This window comes from Papilio polytes, unplaced genomic scaffold, assembly GCF_000836215.1.
Source record: "Papilio polytes unplaced genomic scaffold, Ppol_1.0 DF824169.1, whole genome shotgun sequence".
Classification (NCBI taxonomy): Eukaryota; Metazoa; Arthropoda; class Insecta; order Lepidoptera; family Papilionidae; genus Papilio; species Papilio polytes.
Window position 1 is genome coordinate 4512574 of NW_013525035.1, and position 24248 is coordinate 4536821.

The 24248-nt window shown below is 34.7% G+C and overlaps 1 protein-coding gene across 2 annotated transcripts in view; it reads right to left on the reverse strand.

The window, feature by feature from the left end:
* Positions 1–2198: 2198 nt before the first annotated feature.
* LOC106111434 (forkhead box protein P1) overlaps positions 2199–24248 on the reverse strand; it is a 56313-nt gene continuing 34263 nt past the window's right edge. The window contains exons 1-16 of one of the 2 annotated variants that reach the window (XM_013293527.1): positions 17453–17545; positions 13596–13684; positions 13314–13419; positions 12981–13181; positions 12606–12717; positions 12093–12209; positions 11311–11419; positions 10394–10563; positions 9695–9772; positions 9240–9316; positions 8863–8964; positions 8178–8320; positions 4839–4914; positions 4484–4575; positions 3584–3726; positions 2199–2929 (exon numbers count right to left, since the gene is read on the reverse strand). In XM_013293527.1, the coding sequence (XP_013148981.1) occupies positions 2778–2929; positions 3584–3726; positions 4484–4575; positions 4839–4914; positions 8178–8320; positions 8863–8964; positions 9240–9316; positions 9695–9772; positions 10394–10563; positions 11311–11419; positions 12093–12209; positions 12606–12717; positions 12981–13181; positions 13314–13419; positions 13596–13684; positions 17453–17473 (1788 nt within the window). In that variant the 5' untranslated portion in view covers positions 17474–17545 and the 3' untranslated portion in view covers positions 2199–2777. Of the gene's footprint in view, positions 2930–3583; positions 3727–4483; positions 4576–4838; positions 4915–8177; positions 8321–8862; positions 8965–9239; positions 9317–9694; positions 9773–10393; positions 10564–11310; positions 11420–12092; positions 12210–12605; positions 12718–12980; positions 13182–13313; positions 13420–13595; positions 13685–17452; positions 17546–24248 lie in introns of those variants that run through there. The other variant, XM_013293526.1, reaches the window with a different exon arrangement.

Genomic DNA, 24248 nt, shown 5'->3' on the forward strand with positions numbered 1-24248 from the left:
AGCTATACGCTTTTTACAATGCTTAAATAACTAACTTACTTACCTTTTATTTCAAAAATATAGTTATTAAGGATTCGAATAACAAAGTGCTGGAGAATTTTCAGCAAAATCATCATCATCATCACCAGCTCACTATACGTCCCCATCGAGGGGCTCGGAGCCTACCCTAAGTAAGTGACTAGGCCATAGTCAACCTGCACTGCGGCTTGACTTCACACATAACTTTGAATTTCTTCACCGATATGTGCAGGTTGCATCACGATGTTTTCCTTCACCGTAAGAACGTCGGGTAAATTATGTACATGTGAAATTTCGAACCGAAAATCACATTGGTACAGCGGGATTCGAACCCAAGACCTGTAGATTACAAGTCAGGTGTTTAAACCACTGAGCCGATAATGTCGCTTATATGGTTCGGTAAAATGGTATTAAATAAAACACATGTATAATCGTATTTGGTTTAATACAACACTAATTAAGTATATAATTTACATTGAATAAACGGTCCCACGTTGGCGGCCATTGTGGGACAGAGAGGGGACACCGTGCGGTCTCACTCTCACTGGATCAGATGGTTTTATTGTAAAATTGTCTTAAAGAGTGTAACTCATAAAATTATTACAATAACAAATAAATCAATTCCAGACATTTCCAACTGTATGTTAGTCAGTTGTACTTACGGAACAAGAGAATTTGATGTACATTTTTCAAAAAAATATTAACAAATTGCAAAAAAAAACAATTTAGATATTTGAAAAAACAATTCTGTTATTTATAGAACAATTAGAGTTAAAATACAAAGTTTTGACAGCTGTCAAATTACAATACAGATAAAAAAATAACAAAAAAACAGTGTTAAAACCGTTGAAATGCCTCATATTGGTTTTTAGTTAATGAAAAATAAAAATTAACGTATACAACTGAATGAATCGGAACATCACTATAAGAGCGCAACTTTAACTAAACTATCGCATAACGGTTGTGCGATCGTCGATTGTTTAGCATTCAACTGTTTAGTTGCACAACTCAAAATCGAGTAGTAACCTCATAAGCTTATAGGAATCAAAGCGAGACAACAGTCGTGCGATAGTTTAGGGTTCACGCTCTAAGTATTGTTGTTTGTCAGCAAACAACTTATAACTTAAAGTAAGTCTTCATCATAAAAAGGGCAAAATATCGATAATAATACTAACATGTATACAACTTTTGTATTCTTAAACTTATAGAAAAAAATATAAAAAAATATCGTAACAAAAAATATGTTTCAATTTATTAACAAACAAAAATGAATTGTGAAAAACTTAAAAAATACAACTGTCAATTTAACACGGAAAAGAAAAAATAAAAAACATAACCAGCCAGATTTTTTGTTTAGTAGTCTTTGATTAAATGCATTTTGGTTACAGCGAGAAGTTTTTTTTTTCTAATATTTTAATATTTTACTATACATAGATATTGTGATATGATAGTTTCACCCTCTTATTTACCTCGACAAGACTGAAACCTGTCAACTATATAAATGCGTAAATACCTACAAATGCAATGGAGTCACAGCGGGGAAAAAAATCGAAAATCGAGTACATAAAGTGAAAATTTTACTACTACGTTTTTTTTTCATCTAAATTTCCTACATGAACGATTTAATATTTAAAGTTAAGAGCCTACCGAATTCTTAAAAATCAATTTACAAGTAATATTTACAATTAACCTATAATGTAAAAATCCAAAAAAAAAAATATAATTAAAATAATTCAATAAACAATTCCATGGAATCACAATAAAGAAGCAAAATATGGTACCATTCTTGTCTATGGCACACGGGGTAAACACAAAATGAATTTATTCTCAGATCTTTCATTACGTCACACTAATAGGGTTGCCACTACACGATATTGAATTATAAAAGTGTACAAAAATACACTTTAACTGTAGAGTTAATTCAACCCTTAAGCCTTAAGTTTCAAAGTTACCGGTGTTAAATTTTATTAGGCGGTTTACCTTTGACTGATAATCTTCAATTTAGAAAACAAAAAGGAGCATGTCACGAAAATATATAAAAAACATCGTTTTGATTTTTTTACTATTTTTCCCCTTTAGTAAAAAAAACACAGTAAAGGCTACACTTATTAATTTTTTAATTAGATTTAAAAAATCAGGCTTTTAAGGGTTAATTGAAAAAATGGAAAAAAAATGCGTTGAAATTTTTTTAGACTTTATGGTTGTTAAATATAATGGCAACCCTATTTTGTGAGCTGCACAGATGTGGATTGTTGAGATCTATTATCTATGTTTAAAATTTGTAAAATAAGTAACCACAAATTGTGTGAACAAACACAACGCTATGCGTATCAACTTATGTACCATACTGTAAACAAATACACCTACTTATTGTTCTTATTTTATACAAATGATTAAATATTTACTTTCTAAATATTGATATGGACCTTTAAAGGTCGAAGGACTGACCCTTCCTACTATCTAACAATTCGAAACTCTCCCTAAACTTAAACAAGTAAACGAAATGATTAACATACAAGCTATAATACTTGAAAATGTCCCGTTAAACCGGGTTTAACATAACTAGGGTACTACATTCGTCTAATCGTAACATTCCTCCTGAACACATGACCTATACCAAATTCTACACCCGTAGAAGTATTACATACTGTGATTATAGAAAGCTATTTCTACGCGGAAAGGAGTTTATAAACTAGCTAATTGCGTATTGCTTTTTAAGGTCTTTGATTTCGTTGTTAGAGAGCACTCGAATATGAAAATTACTCAGATCTCTGTTCGTTTAGTGACAAATTCTCAGCTTCGTCTTTAACGTGGGACATAGACGGTCTGTATCTGTCGTCAGAACGAGTATAGTCTTCATATGGGCTAGGATCATTGCGATTGCTTGAAGAATCTTTATGATTAGTGTAATCTGTGGAGCAATGTTTTTTTTTTAATTTTGTGAAGTGTACACCTGAAAATGCTAGAGATGTCCGCAATTGGAGTTACCTATGTTTAAGGGTAGAAACACACAGAAAGAAGATATTTCCCTCTATTTTCTTTTAAGACAAAGATGTTAAGGGAAACAGACTGAAAGCGAACTCTGGATCTCACAATCATCAGACTGTACCGGACACCCAACTTTAATCCTTTTCCTTCCCATTTTCTTATAAGAATAATATGGAAAGGGAACGTAGATTTGACAGAAGACGCATAGATAGGTAGAGGAAATATCCTCTTTATGTGCGTTTATGGGTAGCGGTCGCTTCGTCATTTTGGCGGATTTAGGTGACTTACTCGTTTGCCACCTTATAATATAAAAAAGATAGTACGCGAAATTACTTCCACTTCACGCTTATCTTCTGTATGGTCGTAGTATTTTACTAATTACCTGCAAGTTGCTGGTCTCTACCACTGTCATGTCAGGTTTTTATGATTAAAATCGATTGTTAACAAAACGACTTAACAGATGGCGTTAAAGTCAAGATAAATCACGCTAACGTTGAATTATTTTAGACGAATTTAATTTATATTTAACGTTACACGTTACGTGTAGTAAAGGAAATAAGTTAAAAAAGTGTATTACCTTTGTTAGAATAATCAGAGGCTTGCATCTCGTTTTTGAGAGCGTATATGTTAGGCTTGACGTCCTGCACGTCGCCGCCGCTCAAGTCCTCAGCTTTATCATGACTACTGCTACCCCCGTAACCGTTCATCATCGTAGGACGACTGTACAAACATAGATTTAAGATATTAATGATAACATAGCTTTATAATGGTGAAAGAATTTCTGAAATCGGCCAAGTAGTTTTGGGTTATTTTAAAACATACAAAAACATAAATCTTTCCTCTTTATAATATAAGTATAGATTGTTCAGGTTTCTTTCAATGCGCCTAATTTGGACTTATCAGTCTAAATTAAGGCTCCTACATGCTTTAGCATTATCCAAAATAAAATTTTGAGTAGTGAAACAAGGAATACATTTCTTGAGAATTCGATAAGCAGATTTTAATCAGAAATAACATTTTTTTTATAACATATGGTGGCAAACGAGCAAGCGGCCACCTGAATCCGCCAAAATGGCGAAGCGACCACTGCCCATAGACATCCGCAATTGCAGATGCGTTGCCTACCGTTATTCGACAGGGGAGGAGAAGCACATAAAAAGGATATTTCCGCTTCCTATGCATCTCCTCCTCCGTCAAATCCACTTCTTCTTCCCATCCTCTCCTTATAAGAAAAGAGTGCTAAAGAAAAAGGGATTTAAATTAGGCCTCCGGCACCACACTCATCAGACGAAACACGGAATTGCTGTCATTTGACGCCTGTCTTCTGTGTGGTGGTGGTATTACTGGGGGCGTGCCCTGCAGTGCTAACATGTTAAAGCGGGCACTACCACTGTTAAAATGTTTCAATGTAGGTTAAAATACTTAATGTTCTCTTGGTTTCCTTCAGAGTTAAAATATTATAAACAGTCGTTAGTACCTGTAATCATCGTGGGAAGAGGGATATTCCTCTGGCTGCATCATATGGTCCTCGCCAGAAATGTAGGACAGGTTGCAATCTTCCATCATGCCCTGACAAAAAAATTAGAAAAAATTAGTACTAATCGAAATAAATATGTTGTAATTAATAAGAATAGCAATAAAAACTTTTTATGAATCGAAAATTAAATTAATTCGAATACCTATATGGTTCAATTTAAGATTTTTTGAAAATCAAAAAAGTTTTTCAAAAATTTTTTTGTGATAAAATGATTTTTAGATGATCGAGAATTTACTTAAAAACACAGAATTTTCATTTAAATTTTATACAACAAAGCAACTTGTTACGTATTTACCTGAAGATTACGTTTCAACGCCTCGCTATAGCCGTGAGGGCTCGACATCATTGGAGGGCTTTGAGCGCCCATGAATCTGCCAAATTATTTAACTAATAAAAAACCGATATTACATAAAAAATACATCATTTTAAACTCTGGGTAATCTATTGGAGGATTTAAAAAATATACAAAGAGACATTTTTTTCACATGTGTTTTATAAAAATTAAAATCATACCCCAGAATTCTTCTGTTTGTAAAAAATAAATAGTGTATTTTGTTGTGTTATTTGTATAGTGTCGAATTTGGTTTATAAAAATATCCAATTAAGAATGTAAAGGAGTTTAAAGTTGTATCGTGTTTGAAAAAAAGATAAAAAAGGTAAATAGAATAAAAAGGCAAGCAGATAAAGATATAAAAAGTTCAACATGCGACAAATGCAAGACCGAAGCATAAAAAGCGGGACTCACCTGAAGATGGGAATTTACATGCAAAAGATAAAGTTTTGGGGAAAAGATAAATCTTTTAACTCTTACTTGGGTGTCCAACGACGATCCTTTTTACAATCTTTTTGCATGCAGTTTATAGTAAACAAACAATTTTGTTTATTTCATTTCACGTATCAAGTACAAATTAAAACATAACTTTTTTTACAATAGCAACATATTGTAAGCTACTATTAGAATTCGATATAACAGTGATGTTAAAACTATAGCAAAACAATTGGGTTATAGCTTCGCACTCTAGTAGTCTAGAATACTATGTACTTAGGTTTCTTAAACATTTTGAATACCACAAAATATACTTGACATTTACAAGATTTTGGAAAAAAACAAATTAAGTGGTTATTACTGATATGACCGATTATTCGACTTAAAAAAAATACAAGGGGCTTTGTCGATAAGTATAATATGGAAAAAATGACTCCGTTAAAGTTACATTCTCATGTTAATATTAGTGCTGTTATACTTTTTTACTTAATTTAAAGAAACTTAAGTACGAATAGTATCTTACTATATTATGTTATAATCACGTGTTCAACTAGTTACAATCTAACATAACATTTGAATATATTATCTAAGCTTTCACAATTATACACTTGACATTATGGTAGAAACATCGATCTAATTTAGAAAAACAAAACCAAAAATTATTCAAATTATATTCATGATTGATTTTTAACTTAAATCAATATAATTTTTGGTTTATTCCATATTTTTCACAGACATTTAAACTATTGGACACGATCGTCCAACGATTCTAATATGAACTTTAAAATGTATATTATTGATACTAAAATTTTAATTATAACAACAAAGTATTTGATAACAATTTTGATGGATTTGAAGGTTTGCACAATTTGATGAAATGTCCATTGAAATTTAGTCCCGATATAAGATTCGTTGGACGTTCGCGTTTGCTGCATCGTTGGGCCCTTACTGTTGGGTGGCGTTGGGCCCCTGCGAGGGTTCGTATTTCCGCGGCCGGCCCCTGCTCAGGTGCCGTCGCTTCACAAACTCCGCGTCGTCCACCATCCAGAACGAGCCGAAGTCGTCCTCGTAGCGGACGAAACATTTGTGCAGGGATAGGTTCGTCCGGATCGCATTCTACAATTCATCTCCCTTTAGCAAAACACTTAAAACTCGATTCGTAAATCGATCTGAAATTCAATAATCGATTAACTTTCATCCCAACAGATGTGCTCCAATCGTACGATGGAAGCACATCAAGATCGTCGTGGAGATCGAGTTAAAACCATGCAGGAATCGCCCAAGAAGAGATAAACCCCATAGGAATCGGAAGATAGGAGCGAGGTTAATAGGCAAGCGAGAAAAAACGTTATTCACCGTTCCGCTGAAAACCACGAACACACAATAAACGATACCTAAATACGATAACAAGACCCCACAACGTGCGGCGTCAACACGGCATTCATACAAAGTGCGCCAGTGGCAGTGGTGACGTCGCTTACAAATCATATACAATTCACTACACAAATAATTACGAAATTCAAAAATCTGAAACGAGATAAAAACGTTTATTTACACAATAAGAGTTAGGGCACAATGTCTAGATTAGATAGAAAATATTTAAAAGAGGAGATTAATAATGTTGGATCAAGTGTAGATGGAATGTGGAATAGAATAAATCGTTAGTGACAAGTGTGCGTAGAAAATTTATGTTGAAGAAAATTGTTCAGTGTATTCACATGTATGGTGTAGTTTAGTGTTGTGTTGTGTTTAGTTTACGTAGAGTAGTTTAGTGTATAGATTTATAGTTGAGTTTAGTGTATTCAGAGTAGTCTAGTGTATAAAATTATAGTTCAGTTTAGTGTATAGATTTATAGTCGAGTTTGATGTATTCAGAATAGTTTAGTGTATAAATTTATAAAGTTTAGTGTACATATAGTTCCAGTGTATAGAATCATAGTAGAATATCGTACATTTTGAGTAGGTTCAGTCGACTAATGATGGTTTGATAAAGTACCAGGAATATTTCCAGATCTTATTTTTTTTCTCATTAAATTTACTTACACACATACATTAAATAATGTAATGAAAGTGTGTACAGTATCATTGTGTAGTAAAGTAGCACATTAAAATGTGTGAAATGCGTCTGAATATTATGTAATTAGTAATGATTTCATAGGTTTAAACACGTGATAAAATGGTGCAAATGTGTACTCTGAAGACATAAAAATATTGTAAAATTGAGCAAGTGTATATAGTATTTGTTATGATAGAAAATTTGATATGTAAAAATTGAGTTCATTGAGATTGGCTGTTTAAAATAAGCCAAGTGTTCGATTTAAATGTGTTTAGTGCAAGTGTGTAGTGAGCAGTGTTCAGTAGTATGTTCATTGTGTAATTTGTACAATCAAGGCTTTGCTCAGTGTATCTATGCACAGTGTTATTGTGTGTAGTGAAAGTGTCATTTGTGGGTCCAGTGCATGTCGAAAGTTTGTTTATTTCCGTGTGAGTTTGTACAATGTCGGTGATTATTATTGTAAAAGTATATGTAAATTAGTGTAATTTTGTTATTATTGAAAATTGAACTGTGTTTGGTGTAAGTGTGTAATTGTATTTAGTATAAGTATGTCCTGTGTAAATGTATAATTGTGTTTAATGTAATTGTTTAATTGCGTTTGATGTAAGTATGTAACTATGTTTGGTATATGTAACCATATACTTAGTAAATATTATTGTGTTTGGTGTTAGTGTATAATTGTGTTTGGAGTAAATGTGTAATTGTGTTTGATGTAAGTATGTAACCGTGTTTCGTGTAAATGTAACTGTGTTTGGCGTAAATGTGTAACCGTGTTTGGTGTAAATGTGTTGTAGTCCCGCGTGGGGCCGTACCCCGCGTGCAGTGCGGGCGCGTGCGCGGCTCGCTGCGGCCGCCGCTTGTAGAACTCCACCTCGTCGACAGTCCACACAGCTCCCTTCACGTTCTCGACTCGCATGAAGCATTTGTGCAGCGACAAGTTGTGACGCACCGCGTTCTGTTTGTTCACGCTCTCTCATGTTTTTATTTTGTTCCCGATTATATTTTACGTATAGTTTAAGCCTAGCCTTATTTTTAAAAGGTTCTTATAGTTTTTCTCATCTGGTTACACTGTGACGCCTTTACTCTGTTTCATTACACAGAGTTGTATTGTTTATTATAAAAATTGAATTATTTTTTGTTGTCCTTATGTTGATTTCATTAGGCTAATTTAATTGATTAATTGGACAGCTTTACTAAATCTCATGAAGATAGTCTTTTATTTAACTATAACAATTTTAGTCATATCGAATATTGTTGATTTATTATTTTAGTACAAATATATAATTTTAAAACAATAATAATAACGTTTGAATGTAACTTAAAACCTGTATTTAGTAAAAAATAGCGTTACGAGTCCAAATAACATGTAAATTGGTTGAAAAACCACAGGTTACCTTATTTCCATCATATAATTACATATAGCATATTGAAAAAAATATTATTAACGTATAATGTTTATTTTGTCATTTTTAAATTATTATTTTTTAAAAATCTTACCTTCCAAGTAGCGGCATTTCGTCGGAAATAGCAAAATGTGCTTTGGAACCAGTTGTAGATTTCGTTCAATGTGAGTTGTTTGTCCGGAGATTCGATAATGGCCTGGAAAATATAATTTACTTGTAAGTATAGAAAAGAAGTTTTTTGAGAGTTTTCAATATGAGTAAATTAATTTTACATCTGAGAATGAACTTTATTAAGGTCACTTTAAAAAAATAATAGCAATTTTTTACAAAAGTTTTCGATATAACCTAAATTTATGGATTTACAAAACAAGACCATAGAAAAATTATGTGGAAAATGTTACTCAGTAAATATAAATAAATATTTCTGGAAAAAAAATGTTATTCATCACAAAATAAAGTAAAAACACATACCTGACGAATAAGCGAGGCGTAAGTAAACGGAGGCCGCACGTCCGCTGTCTTATAAAACTCGCGGTTGCGTTGTATCTCTGGAAAATACAATAAATCATAAATATCTTACTAATACTACAAATTCGTAAGTTTGGATTGACGGTTTGTTCGGCTTTCTAACCTAAAAGGCTGAACTGATCGGGATGAAATTTGGCATAAATGTAGAAGAGTCTGGAAGATCACATAGGTTACTTTCTTTATTTTTTTAATGCCACGCGGACGGAGTCGCAGACGAAAGCTATTAAAAGTTTAAATAGATCATTCTAGAATATAAGCGTTTACCTTGTTGAACATCTAATCCTGCTCTTTCGAGCATATAAGGCAGACCTTAGCAATAAAGATGGATATTTTAAAGTATGTAATATATCAATTACTTAAAAAAAAACAGATTTCATAGAAATATTGTGAAAACTTACCACCAGCGATGGCAACACCAGATTTATCGGAGACGCGCCGCCGCACGGGGCCGGGAGATGCGCCCTCACTTGCGCTACCTTTGAAATAAATTGTCCTATGTTGAATGAAAAAAATTACTAATATATGTGACAAACAACTAAATTAAAAAAAGTTAAGAGAAAAATACGTGAGCTTTTGATTTTGTATGTTGGTAATATACAATATTTTATTTGATACTAAAAACTCCGTCGAATTAAGAGTTCAAGATTCTTATCGTTAAAGACACGAATATTATATCTTTTTTATACGTCTCTGCCTCCGTCGATTAAAAGTATTGCATCTGTAACAGCGATCGCTTCGCTACTTTATCGAATTCAGATGTCTGTGCATTTGACTTAAAATGTGAAATCGTAAATAACGTAGTTTTAGTACTTTTCCCTTTCTACCCTTTTCTTCTTCTTAAATAAAGATATTCTTATTCTTATTCTTAATATCCTCTTTATGTGCGCTCAATTAAGGGTAGGCAACACATCTTCAATTGCGAAAGTCTATGAGCAGCGATCGCTTCGCGATTTTAGCGAATTCAACCAACTGCTCACCACCTACTGATACAAAAAAAACATACAAACGAAATGAGTACCTCTTTCTTTTGGGAAGTCGGTCAATAAGTAGGAGAAACACTAATTTGTGTAAAAAAGTATGAAGGGAATTTTTCAAACCGTGTGGCATTTTATGGTGTGTGTCTCTAGCGGCGTGCAGGTGCCGCATCATGGCGGCGAGGCGATCGCGCTCGCGCCGCAGCTGCAGCTCCAGCTGCGCCACTACCTGCATCTGCACGCGCGCCTGCGCCGCAGACCTGTCGTCCAGGGTATGAGCTGCCTCCAGGTGCCTGCAAGTGTCCAACTTCGTGCTTCAAACATACATCAAGAGACCTTATCCTAGTTCCGTAAGGCGCCGGGTTTTCGTCCTCTAATCTATCATCCGTCATCTCAGTCATTTTCTTCTTGGTCATTGTAGTGTATGGCCACACTGTTTACTTGTGTCAAGGCGTCATGCCAGCAAGTCAGTCGTATTGAGACACCAACGGAAGCGGACGTCTTAAGCATACAGTACATATAGCGACTGTTTACTGTTTCGCCTCGCAAGAGACAAGGTCAAATTTGTAGAACTGACCGCCAACCTTCGCTAGTCGGAGAGGCACTTTAAGAAGAAGAAGAAGACATATGGCGACGAGGAAAATGAATGGGAAAATACCAATAACACTTATATGATATCTAAATTGTTACACAACGGGAAACTTATAAAGTATGTTATAGTTGTTCTTTTAGAGAAAAAGGGAGATATGAAGTGTATGGCCACATTGTTTACTACTGTCATGGCGTCATGCCAGCAAGTCTGTCGTATCGTCGTTCCGACAGGAGTGGACGTCCCAAGCATACAGTACAGACATGTCACCTTTCAATTCATCTATCTCTTTCTAATTCTCCCTCTACCGGTGTACTACATTCATAACTAACGTCCTTCTTGTAACTTATAAATATTGGAATTAAATTATTTTAAAATGACATTTTGTGATACATGAGGTATGAGTGGGTTTTATGTGATATGGATAATTAGTGGATGAAGTAATACTGACTTGAGGAATGCTTGGTAATCATCAGCGAGAGCATCACATCCCGGCCACTTGCAGACTCCGCGACCGAACAACGGGTGCTCCTCCATTTCGCTGCCCCATAGCATCAGACCTGCAATTAGAATAAGGAATTTACTGTCAAATGTCTTATTTTTTATTATAAGGTAGCAAACGAGCGAGCGGCCACCTGCGTTCGCCGAGAAAGCGAAGAGATCGCAGATGCGTTGCCTATCCTTAATCGAAGAAGGAGACACATAAAGAGGATATTTCTTCCTATGCGTCTTCACCGTCAAATACACTTTCCCTTTTCATCCTTCCCATATAAGAAAATGGTGGAAAAGGATTAAAATTAGGCCTACTGCACCACTAATCAGACTATACGCGGAATTGCTTCCACTTCATGCCTATCTTGTGTGTGGTAGTGGTATTGCACCGAGCCGGCTGTGTGAATATATAAAAGCGGGCTCTATTGTTAAATAGTATCTGCTAGAAGATGAATAGAAGTTTTTTTTTAAATCAACATCTACAGACTGTTGGTCCGTACTCTTTTTTGCACGGTTTATATCTTTTTTTGTTGCGTAAGCCTTGTGCTACATTAATGGGTTCCTTTTATATTATTTTCTTTTCCCTACTTTTTTCTTTTGATAAATAGAAGATAGATGATATGAAGGAAATAAAACTTGACGAACAAGCCTCTAAGATTCGTGCTGTAAGGAGACTTAGGACAAAGAAGGCGGACCCCCAATAACTGGGGAAAGGCGAAGACAAAAGAAGAAGAAGATGACCTGGAGGTGCATTAGGTGGCACGGAGAGTGGGCCGTGCATCAGGTACTGGCGCTGCACCGCCTGCAGCTGCTGCACCAGCTGCTGCTGCTGCGCTCCGAGCTGCTGCTGCAGGGATCCTGTACAAGATGCTTCATTATTTGCTGTTGAATCAAAATCATAAAAAAAATATTTTATTGTTTACATTTGTCAAATTATCAATTGCAAATGTCAAAATTACCGTTACCATAATAATATTGCTTCCTTAATGTTGGTAGCTTGTAGTTTATGGTCGCTTTTCCGCATGAAAGTTTTTTTCAATTTATTTACCCCCCTAAGCTTAATATCGTGAAAATATATAGCCTAAAGCGTGACGTAAGTGTATGCTTTTTATTAAAGAAAGTGTTATTCCAAAAATATGCTGTAATTGCTGAGATTCTACGCCACAAAGTAGTGTGTGTTTACGCTTTATTATATTAAGTATAGATTGCACGAAATGAAGATGAAAGAATATAAATACGTTGTTTTATCCTCACCTGGAGAAGAGTCAGGTGGCTGCATATGCGACTGTGAGAGGAGGTTCAAGTTGATCTGGTCTTGCAGCCGAGATTGTTCCAGCTGCCTCTTCGCAGCCTCCGATGACATATGCTGTAACAAAATTAAATTTAAACCATCTAGATACCATATTTATCTACGAGTATACTAATACGATAAGAAGGAAAGATTTGAATTTTTGTATGTATTGAAATAACTCAAAAACTACTGGGCCAATTTCGAAAATTCTTTCACCATTAAAAAGCTACGTTATCAGTAAATAACATAGGCTATATTTTTTAATTTTACGCGAGCTACAGCTAGTTATTTGTATATTGTTATAAAAATACTTGGTGCTTCCAGTTTTTTTTGAGTACCTGTTTCTGCATATGATGTTGATGGAAGAGGCGTTGTTTCATGAGAGCCTGCAGCTGCGAGTGCTGGTCGAGGAGCTGCATTGCCAGCAGGTCCGGTGCCACCAGCGGCAATGGGGACCGAGGTCCCGCACCGCTGGATGGCGACACTGGCGCAGGGCTAGAGTGCGCTGACCCACCGGTAGGGGAAGTCGGGGCTGATGCCTGTACATTAATAGACCATTAGAAAAACCTAAAAGCTGGATAAAAGAGACAGCTGCTAACAGTATTCAAAGATGAAATGTTTGCTAATGCCCTAGATTTGTCGTTTGTAGAGAGTAGAATGAAATCAGTTACCCTGGCGAGTGAGAGGGGCTCATGGTCTCGCGGCGGCGAGGCTCGGCGTGGAGGGGAGCTGCGCCGCCGCCGGCGGGCCGGGTCGCCCCACCTGCCCGACTCCTCTCTAAAATACAGAAATAAGACGGTTACTACATCCTCTTTTCCTACCCAGGGCGATATCAATAGTATTGGGTGTCCAACTGCAAAAAAGGCAAGGGCCCGGATGCCCTACAACTCTTACATCACCATGTTAAGACAGCCCAGGTCCTAAGTTTGAGAATTAGTTAAAACAGGACTTACCGGTCCAGACAGCGGTCCAGCTCGAATGCGTTGAGTAGCGGCGGCTTGGCAGCACCGCCCGGGCTCGCGTTCAGTGCCGGCTCCGGACCCTGAGAATAGATTATACATCAAACAGGACCAGATTCAAGATTACTCCCCTGGAAATCGCCTGCCAGTGGCGTTGTATATACCACGGGAGAACAAATATCTCACATACCAGTAACATAACTAGTTAAGGGCGGATCCAGCTTTCGCACCAGGGGGATCACATAGTCGTGGTTAAGTCAAGAGCTTGACAAAATATGTAAATATATTTTGTCAAGCTCTTGACTAACCAGCTCAGACGGGGGGGGGGGGTCATGATTGTAACTAGTGTTAATACATTAATCTCATGCCAAAATATTTAACCATTCTGTAATATAACATTCGAATTTTCGAGAAGGATTTGTGTGCAGCAAGTCCAAGGACACAACCATCTTTGTATAACACATTGAAGTTCTCAACATACTTTTATTAAACGTATAGTCCGTCTCATTTCGTTGGTACGATGATTAAACATTTTCAAGTCGTTAATGTTTGTTTAGTTTAATAAAACAACAACTAGGCACGTAGCCGTTTGTTAAAATAAACCAACGAGTTTTGCACACATGTATGTACACTTAGTGCCAATTTTTATGACTTCGCTAGACAACACCAAAAAAAACTAACCTAAACATAAATATTGGAAGTTCCGTATCGTCATGCAAATACAACGAACCAAGATGTTGACTAAAAAAACTTCTAAAATCACAAGCAAATTAAGCATAATTTTTCCCTTTAGTAGATTTGATTCTTACAAATTTTGAACTTTACTTCACAATAATATGGTACACAATCCCGACAGAAAATTGAAAGAAAAAAAAATTTCCGTCTTAATTAAAACCTTATAAAACTTATCTAATATGAGGAAGTATATCATAAACCTTTGTTATGTTACGTAAATATTTAAAAAGCGGTCAACCCTTAATAATTACGTAAGTTTTGGCGTTCTTGCATTACATCTAAATTCACCAAAAAGGCGAAGCGACTGCTCACAGACATCAATTGCAGATGCGTTGCCTACCCTTAATTGACGAACACATAAAGAGGATAGTTCTCCTTCCTATGCGTCTCCACCATTAAATCTACTTTCCTATAAAAATTCTTTCATTATAAGTAAAAAGTGAAGGGATAGGGACTAATACTAGGCCTCCAGCACACATAACAGACTAAAACGGGGAATTGCTTATACTTAACTCCTGTCTTCTGTGTAGTCGTGGTATTATATTGAACTGGGCTATTAGTGCGACGATGTTAAAGCTGATTCTACCACTGTTAGAGCGGGCACACCTTTGACTGAACTATCGCAAAACTGTTGTGCGATTGTCGATTGTTTCGCTGCCAATACAACTGTTTTGCACAACTAAAAATCGAGTGTTATATCAATGCGTGATTAAAAAATTGTGTTTAGTTTCAGGTATGTACTTCTTAGTGTTTTTTTTTATAACAAAAGGTGGCAAATGAGCAAGCGGACACCCGAATCCGGCAAAATGGCGAAGCAACCGCTGCCCATAGACATCTGCAATTGCAGTTGCGTTGCCTACCCGTGTCCGACAGAGGAGGAGACACACATAAAGAGGATATTTCCCTTTCCTATGCTTCTCCTCCACCGTCAAATTCACTTCCCCTTCCCATCCTCTTATTATAAGAAAAAGGTTGGAAAAGAGAAAGGGACTTAAATTAGTTGGTGTTACAATTCGCAGCAAGGAACCCTGATCGCACTAATCGCGTGTTATTGCAATCGGCCCGCTAGCCCCGCAAATATGTTTACAAAATGAGGTCACCTAACACCGCCGGGAGATGTGTTTTGATAAATAACGTGTCGTTGTATAAACACTACGACGGTTATAACAAGTGTCCAATGTAAACTGCGTTATGTACATTATTTTTATATAACATCCTCATTTAATGATTGTATTCAATGCATTAGTGACGTCTGAGATTGTTTAGTCACCTAGCCGAGCTAGGCAAGGACTCTGCAGATTGTATCGGTTTTTCAATCGCGTCCTGATTTTAAACTTATGGAACTTTAGAATACCGATGAATGACCAATGAACTTGCTAAATATATTGTATTTGTCAAGGTGAAAATTCAGTCTTGGATTTGTAATAAAAACAAAAAAGTATAAAAAAGGCGTGAAATTATAAAAAAGACCATACAGAACACACATAAAGACCTAGAAAGAGATGGATTGCGTGAAAGGTGACATGATCAAGAAGGGAGTGACTGAGATGACCGATGATGGAGTTATTTGGAGGAAGAAAACCCGGTCCGCCGACCCTACGGGAGTAGGATAAGACAGGGGCGATAATGATTCCCGAACACATAGGTCTATTTTCTATGATATTAAATTAATCTATCATCTCCGATTAAAACCTAAATGTTAGAATGACTAAATTTTCCTAATAAATACAAACACATTTTACATACAGTATGTTCCTTTTTCATACGTTGCTCCTGCTTCAGATAGATATCTTGTGAGCCAGAGTGAAGGGCAACTTCATCCTGTATTTACAATTTCAAATAAGACTATGATAATCGTAGCTAAATCATTCGCTAGCAAGGCCCTTGTAAATCTACTAATACCTAATAACACTACACTAATACCCATGTAAACAAATACACTGTCTAGTATTAGAGAGTGGTCTAGTATTAATTTACAAGGAGAGTGGTAGCGACCTTCAGGAATGAGGAAACGATCCGGAGAGAGTACTAGTAGATTGTAAGTAATAAAATTATCGAAAAGTCCTAACTTTAGTCCCTTTTCCTTTATAAGAAAAGGATGAAAAGCAAAAGTGGATTTGACGGTGCAGGAGACGCATAGGAAGGGGAAATATCTCATTTAGGTTCGTCTCCTCCTCCGTCGATTAAGGGTAGCCAACGCCTCCGCTAGTTTGGTGGATTCAGGTGGCCTCTTGCTCTTTTGCCACCTTATGATATAAAAAAGTTATTAATGCTTCCGATGTAATACATTCATATTCTTAGCACCATTTTCAGCTCAATAAGCAATAAATCATTATGTCAGAAAGAGCACTCCATAGTTGGTAAGGTCACGTACTTACACCGCATACGTGATGTTTACCAATAACTAACTTATTGTTGTTTTAATTAATCAAAGTATAAGCATGAGGTCATGCTTTTTGCGAATCGAATGCCGTATATTGTTTTAAAAATTTAATCATTATAAACTAGCTGTTCCCGCGCGGCTTCATCCGCTTTAAAATATAAAAACTCTTATTGTTTAAAATTGTCAAATTCTCAATCGAAAATGTCAGAACTCAAATATACAATATACAAATGACAACGAAGGCCTTGGATATTGGATACCGTACCACGGCAATCTTCGTTTCTTGATGTTGGCAGATGTTTATGGTCCCTTTCCCACATGTTTTTTTCCAATTTATTTACGGCCTAAATTTTATAGTAAAATATATACCCAAAAGCGTCGTAAGTGTAGGGCTTTTTATTAAAGAATTATTCATAAATATGCTGTGATTGCTGACATCATACGCCACAAAGTAGTGTGGTTACGCATTATTATATTAGTACAGATAGATATAGATTACTAATTAAATTCGACGTCAGAATGCAATTTTTTTCATTCCAGACGTGGGCATAGAAATAGTGTATAGCCATCATCTCTGGCAAGTAAGTAAGACGCCAGTAAGCCTGTGTTCCCGTAAATTTAGACTAGTCTTAGGAGATATAATTCAATTGTTTCGGAACTAATGGACTCAGTGTGCAAATGATATTTACTGTTTTGTAGCAAACGTGTTTCAAGTTAATATCTTTTTTATTACCTGTCTCACAGCGTACAGCATGTCTTCTTTCTCTTTCTAAATTCTTCAACTGTTTTAACACTATTTAACGTTTGAAAAATTAACGCTCAGTTAATTTGAATTTACTTAACTATCAGTCGTAAATTTTAACGATATACTTATTTTTAAGTTAATAATTATTTGCATTCTTATTCAAAATTGGTTTAATTTAGTTTATTCTGAAAATGAATTTTTAATTGCAGTTGTTGTTTATTTTGTCGTCGTATTTGCTGAATAAAAAGTAGAGTGGGTAGAAATCAAATTTAAAATTTGATTAAATAGATTAATATTTTTAAAGGGATTTTTATTTTATTGAGATAAGAGTTTAATATAGAGAAAAACCTTCTTGGTAATTCAAAGTTTCCATTAGAATCTTACAAATACTAGATTACTCTATACTTTGAAATATCTAACGAGCTGTTGCCCGCGACTTCGTCCGCGTGGTATTAGAAAACATATAAATTACAAAAAGTTACGTATACCTCGGGAACCGGACATTTCTCGGGGATGAATCTTATCCCATGTGTACTCCAGACTTTGTTTTATATCTGTGCCAAATTTCAATAAGATATGTTGAACCGTTGCAGAATGATCGAGTAAACATTAAAAAACTAAATTAATGAATCTCATTAGAACCGTAACGAGTACGAGTAAAAAGTAGCCTATGTGTTCTTCCAGACTATGCTCTAAACCTGTGCCAAATTTCATAAAGATCCGTTCAGCCGTTTAGGCTACAAACGCTAATAAACACATCCATCCATCCATCTAAACTTTCGCATTTATAATATTAGTAAGAAGTAAGATAAACGATACCCCTACCATTTGAAAAAGCTGGCAAGTATAAATATTATATCCCTGGCTATTTGTTTTAAGCGCCATTAGGTTAAACGTTCAGGAGAGCCATTTAAAGTTTTCATTTTTAGAAAAAAAAAACATAAAAGCAAATCCTAAAAATAATTTCAATTGAAATATTTTCAGACCGGTTCCATATTAAAATTACTATAATTCTGCACATTTCATATTTTGAACTAGTTGTTCCCGTGCGGCTTCATCCGCATGAAATTATGAAAAATTTATTTTGTTGTTTACATTTGTCAAATTATCAATAGCAAATGTCAAAATGACATGACATGACAAACCTTGGCAATATTGCTACCTTGATGTGCGTGCAGCTTATGGTCTCTTTCCCACATTAGTGTTTTTTATCGGAAATATTTACCCCCTAAGTTTAATGGCGTAAAAAATATATATCCTAAAGCGTGACGCAAATGTAGAGCTTTTTATTAAAGAAAGAATTATTTAAAAATATGCTGTAATTGCTAACATCTTAGGCAATAAAGAAGTGTGTGTTTACCCTTTATTATAATGGTAGATATTCGCTGATTCTGAATATATCGTCAATATCGCCTAAAAAGGGGGTTGAAACTAATAGCCTTTCAACCATCGATTTTAAATATTAATAAATAATATTATTCAGTGTTAGTGTGTAGTTTTTTAGTTATCTAAAACAGATTCAATAATTATATTCGGTTTCTATTCGTATCAAAAATTTAAAATAATTTTCGTTTATTATTATTAAATCTTAAGTAAACTAACATCAAAGAAAATTTATTTGAGTTTACTTGGTTTATAAACCTAATATAATAAACTAACATTTAAATAAACAGTTGAACCCTGAATAATAATAATTTGTTAACACATAACAATGGCATTATATAAATACTTGTAAAGTTTCATTCGTATAATTCACATAGCAAATTGAACTTGCGATTTGTGGAGCTTTGTACCCTGAAAAGCTCCAGGCGTGCCCACTTTTCAGCGGCGGCGGCGAGATCAAAGGCTGCGAGGCCGTACCGTCCAATGGCGGCGCGCCGCTGAACAGAGACACGCCCACCCGCTCTTAAGAGACCGCCGCCCGTTTGATGTATACCGACTTTCTAATACAAGCTTCGTATGAACGTTTTATTGTTAAATGTACTGTAAATTATGGTTATGAGTTGCAGAAATTTACGCTTATATCTTGAAAATTTGCTTGAAAAGTTTCGTTTTAAAGCTACAATATTTATAGTATTACAATATCGTAAGTTACTTAAATACTTCAAATATTCAAGTTCTATTACATCTAAGCTTTATAAAAGCTTTTACCGAAATTAACAACAGTTTTCGAATAAAATAACGGTAATTTGAAGTTACTGCTAACATCCAACTAACCATCAAAACTTTCGTATTAAGGATACTATCTTTTAGAAGCGCGATTTCGTACGAAACTAAAATGAACACTTATTATGTAGTCTTTGTATTATTTCCCTACATATATATTACATATACATTCTCACCTAACTTAAATGTGTGCATATATACCGTTTGTATTTAAAGACACTTCTACCCATTTATAAGGGGTAAAGTACTGTTAATGAGTAAAATGTTAGCGTGCTTTTGCATGTTATGAAGAGAAACGAATCGAATTTAAAAATATGAATAAACAAAATAAAATAAAACACTATATATTGACCAAAAAAAAATTAAAAGAACACAACTTACAAATCATATTACTGTAATAAAAATAAAGATAAAAATTCTTGGCCAAAAGGAGAAGGCTCAGCTGATACGGCCTTCAGCTTGACACTGAAGGCCGCGCTGGTTTTCAGCCTTCCCTAAACTACTATAACTTTGTTCAGTTTATGATACAGGGGGCAGTTGAGATATTATATAAGCCATCATTGCACTCAAGTGTGTGTGGTGTGTGTGAATTTAACAGGAAGAATGTTAGTTATGAGTGTACACCGGTAGATAGACATAGAAAGAGTTGGATGAAGTGAAGTGACATGATCAAGAAGGGAGTGACTGAGATTGCGGATGATAGAGCTATTTGGAGGACGTCAGTGCGCCAACCTACGGGTGTAGAGATAATGATTGTCAATGAAAACTAGCTTGAAATATTTGTTTATTTTCATGCTGTTTATCACATTTATTGCTAGTTATTGAATGGGAACTCATATTTTAATGGGAGAATGTATATCCCAAATGAGTCAAAAGACAAAGAGATAACTCTTAAGACATTTGAGGTTAGAAATGATCATTGTTTTTTCCCTCGTGTGTCATTCCTGTTTGTAGCCTAAATAGATATTTTGGAGATTTTAATCGTTTTGGTTCATTGCTTGTTCAATAAAACTATTGAAAAACTTTGTATTTACAATAAAATTGGTCTTGAAGTTTTTTTTGATAATCGTAAGAAATAAAAAAAAAAGTGTTTTGTTTTTTTGTTCTGTTAAAGGTATTTAAAATTGCCAATAAAAATTATATTGGAATGCAATAGAAATGAGAAGTTTTAATTAGTAATTACACTTCTGTCTGTCAATTTATAATCTGTGGATTATTTTTGAACGTTTGTTTAATTTTAAAAATCAGTCTGTTTTTTCAATAACTGTGTTTAAAGCATTATAAAGATTTATATAGGTTTGTTAGAAAATTTCTTCATTATCGTCATCAACTGGCCCTTATCCCTTACGGAGGGTCGACACAGTATGTGCTCTTCCATACATCTCTATCAGCCGTCATATAGGAATCCACACCTTTCTTAAGCACATCCTCTTTCACACAATCCATCCATACTTTCTTCGGTCTTCCTCTTCCTTTGTAGCCATCCACATTCATTCATAACACTTTCTGAAATATTCATACTTTACTTTGTGACATAATTTAAAAAAGCAACCTAAACATTGATTCTATGTTGAATAAACAATACAGACTATAAAAGTAACAATGTTTGTGATATTATCGAGGATAAAATATACAATACAAATGGCATTGTCCGACCAAATCTGGCATAGAACTGGACCCGATAGCACAGAACCACTGACCTACTTTATTTTGAGACACTGGCCGATTCGTTTTAAATTTTTTTTTATTTTTTAATTGAAAAGGTTATGATTGAATCATTAGCCACTAACTTCTATAGGACAGGATATAAACTCTGGTAATGTATCTATTTGATTTTTGTAATTTTGGTGCTGATGGTTGTTTGTTCGTAAGTTTTCGAACTAATAGTTATGGACATCAGTCGTTAACAACAATCGTGTTTAAATCGGAAACAGACGAAAGTTCATTTCCAAACAATAGCCTATCTATTTATACAGACAAAAAAAAACATTAAAAAAAGTTATCGACATTCTTGATTGGAAAATGATGTCATTTAATTTTAAGAAAATCTACAGATCTTTTTTTTGTTTTAAATTTATGTTTTGATCTAGGTGTGCTGATAAAAAGAAGAGAAGAGAAGAATTTAAAAGGACGGTTGTATATCGTGTGTTATGTTGAGAAATCATAAAAACAGAACGATAATTAAAAAAACAAAACGAGAACGCCTTTTAATAATGGAAAAAATAAAATTCAATAAACATCGCTTAAAACATTTAAAATCGACAAAGTTCAAATGCAAAGCTAAAAATCGAAAATAAAAATAATAATAATACGCAAAGAAATTAAATTTAATTGCATTGTCACAAAATTATTATGTTTATAAATTATTTTTAGACAGTTGTGTATTATAATTTAAAATGGCTTACCACTTAAATTAAAAAGATAAAAAACAGAAAACAACGCAAACGCAAAATAATAAAGTTGCATAAATATTCTGTGACAAAATAATTATTTGACAGTTATTTTCGCGCCAAGTCCCTTATCAGCTGTGTTGGCGGGCGCTGTACAGCGGGCGCGATTGGCCCCGCTCATGAGCGACGCCGCCATTGGTCGGTAGCACATCAGCGCCGCGCCACGTGCTTATGAGTTACAATTTAAAACTAAACTTTTTACGCGGCCAGTTTTAAATTAAGAAACTTTTTAATAGTAAATGTGGAGTTCTATCTTTAAAATCTATTTTATTTTTTATTTTACGTTCGGAAATATTGTTAACGGTTAGATAATTTCAATATTGTTTTTGAAATGTGATTTTTAAAAAAATGTTTAAATTAAATAATGCTGAATTAAATTAAAGCTGTAAATATTTTTTTAAGCAAATGGCTTTCTAAAAATAGATATATCTTACTTACGATATATTAAATCCTTATACCACTGAATAACACGATCGTATATTAATTTAAAAAATAAATGACTTATAATAAAACTTGTTTTATCTCATACCGTGAAGGTTTTTCCGTAAAAAGTTTAAATTCCAAAGTTACGTCACACAACTCTCGAATTAAAAAGATAAATAAAAAAATAACCAACAACGACAAAATAGAACAACACTGAAAAGCGACTTAAAGTACCACTTATAAGCTCCGCCCAGCTTGCAGTCCGATGCAATTTATTTACACTGCAGCGCGTTGCATTTTATCGCGGAATTGTAAAATTTTAATTTTTCTCCTTTACTAACATAAATTTAAAATTCGAACCGAGGCATATTTATTCTGTATTTAAAATATTTGCTTGGATATCGCGCGTCTAAACAATACAACAGCCCTCGCCGCGGCGGCAACAACAATGCTTGGGCGAAATAAGCAAGAAATATTTAACTACCGAAGCGGGGAGGGGCGGCCCCGGCCCTCAGTATTGGCGCTACGCCTGTGGTAGTTATAGTTTACGTGATACACAGCTCAAATACAAATAATATAAACATCGCGACTGAGCATGCGCTCTACGCCTAGACAGGGACGCAACGAACCACCCTGGGCCTTGACCACACAACAACTGCAACACTAAACCATCCTGAATACTATCGAATAATTCATCACTATTAAAAATATACTAACATTAATCAACATCTTAAATAGAATTTATTTTTATAGATTAATTTGCATATTTTTGACAGCGCGCCGACCGACCCGGAAGTGTACGGCGCATGCGTGAAATACAAGCGAGCGAAATTTTATTGACGATGCAAAATATTTATTTTTTCTCTCACAGACTCACGTTCTTGCTTTAACGGATGCGCGGCCATTTTGGTTTTTCAAAAAAAGAAATTCCATTTTCAAAATCGACTACATCCTTATAAAATGCATTCTAAATTCTGTAAGCATGTTCGAGACAAAAGTTTTTAGGCGGGAAAGATGGTATAAAGATATGAAGTTTCTAACATATTACTATAAGAAATAAGATAAAAAGAATCATTTTTCTAACAAGCCCAGAGGGAGTTTGAGTCGGATTTATTTCAATTATAATCCGATATGAGTGATTTGCGCATGCGTACGGCTGCGTTTACACCGTAACGTAACTTGTTGAAGACCCCTAGACATTTATTCATTTCCTTCACTATTTTTACCCGACCGAATGTATATTCTAAAAGAGGAAAGCATTTCATGTAATTTAGAATTAATTTTTTGAAACTTTGTTTTTAAATAGATCCAATAGATGGCGTTATTTTACACTTCTGAGCCTGTTATGTTTTAACTAAAGTTGTAATTTCTTTAATATAGTTCTATCATGATATGTTTAAAAGATTTTTTTTAAAATAATGTATTTCAGTTTATTGTGTTTCCCTAGATTCCGTGAATCATTGTATCCAGTTCATTTACGATCACTTCGTTACACATTTATGAAAAATGCAAGCAAATCGCTCCGCGTCTCCGGGAGATAGTTATAGAATTCTTCTGCATATTTATAAACATAACTTACCTATATTATTGTGGTTTAACATTTCCGACTGTTTGGTACATTTCCTGCGACTGTTTAGTAACTGGTTAACATACTGATATATCTCTAAATGTTATACACTTGAAAGGCTTCGAATTAATAAAACAGAAAGGTCTTAGTTTCTTGGATGTTTTTTACACAGCGATGA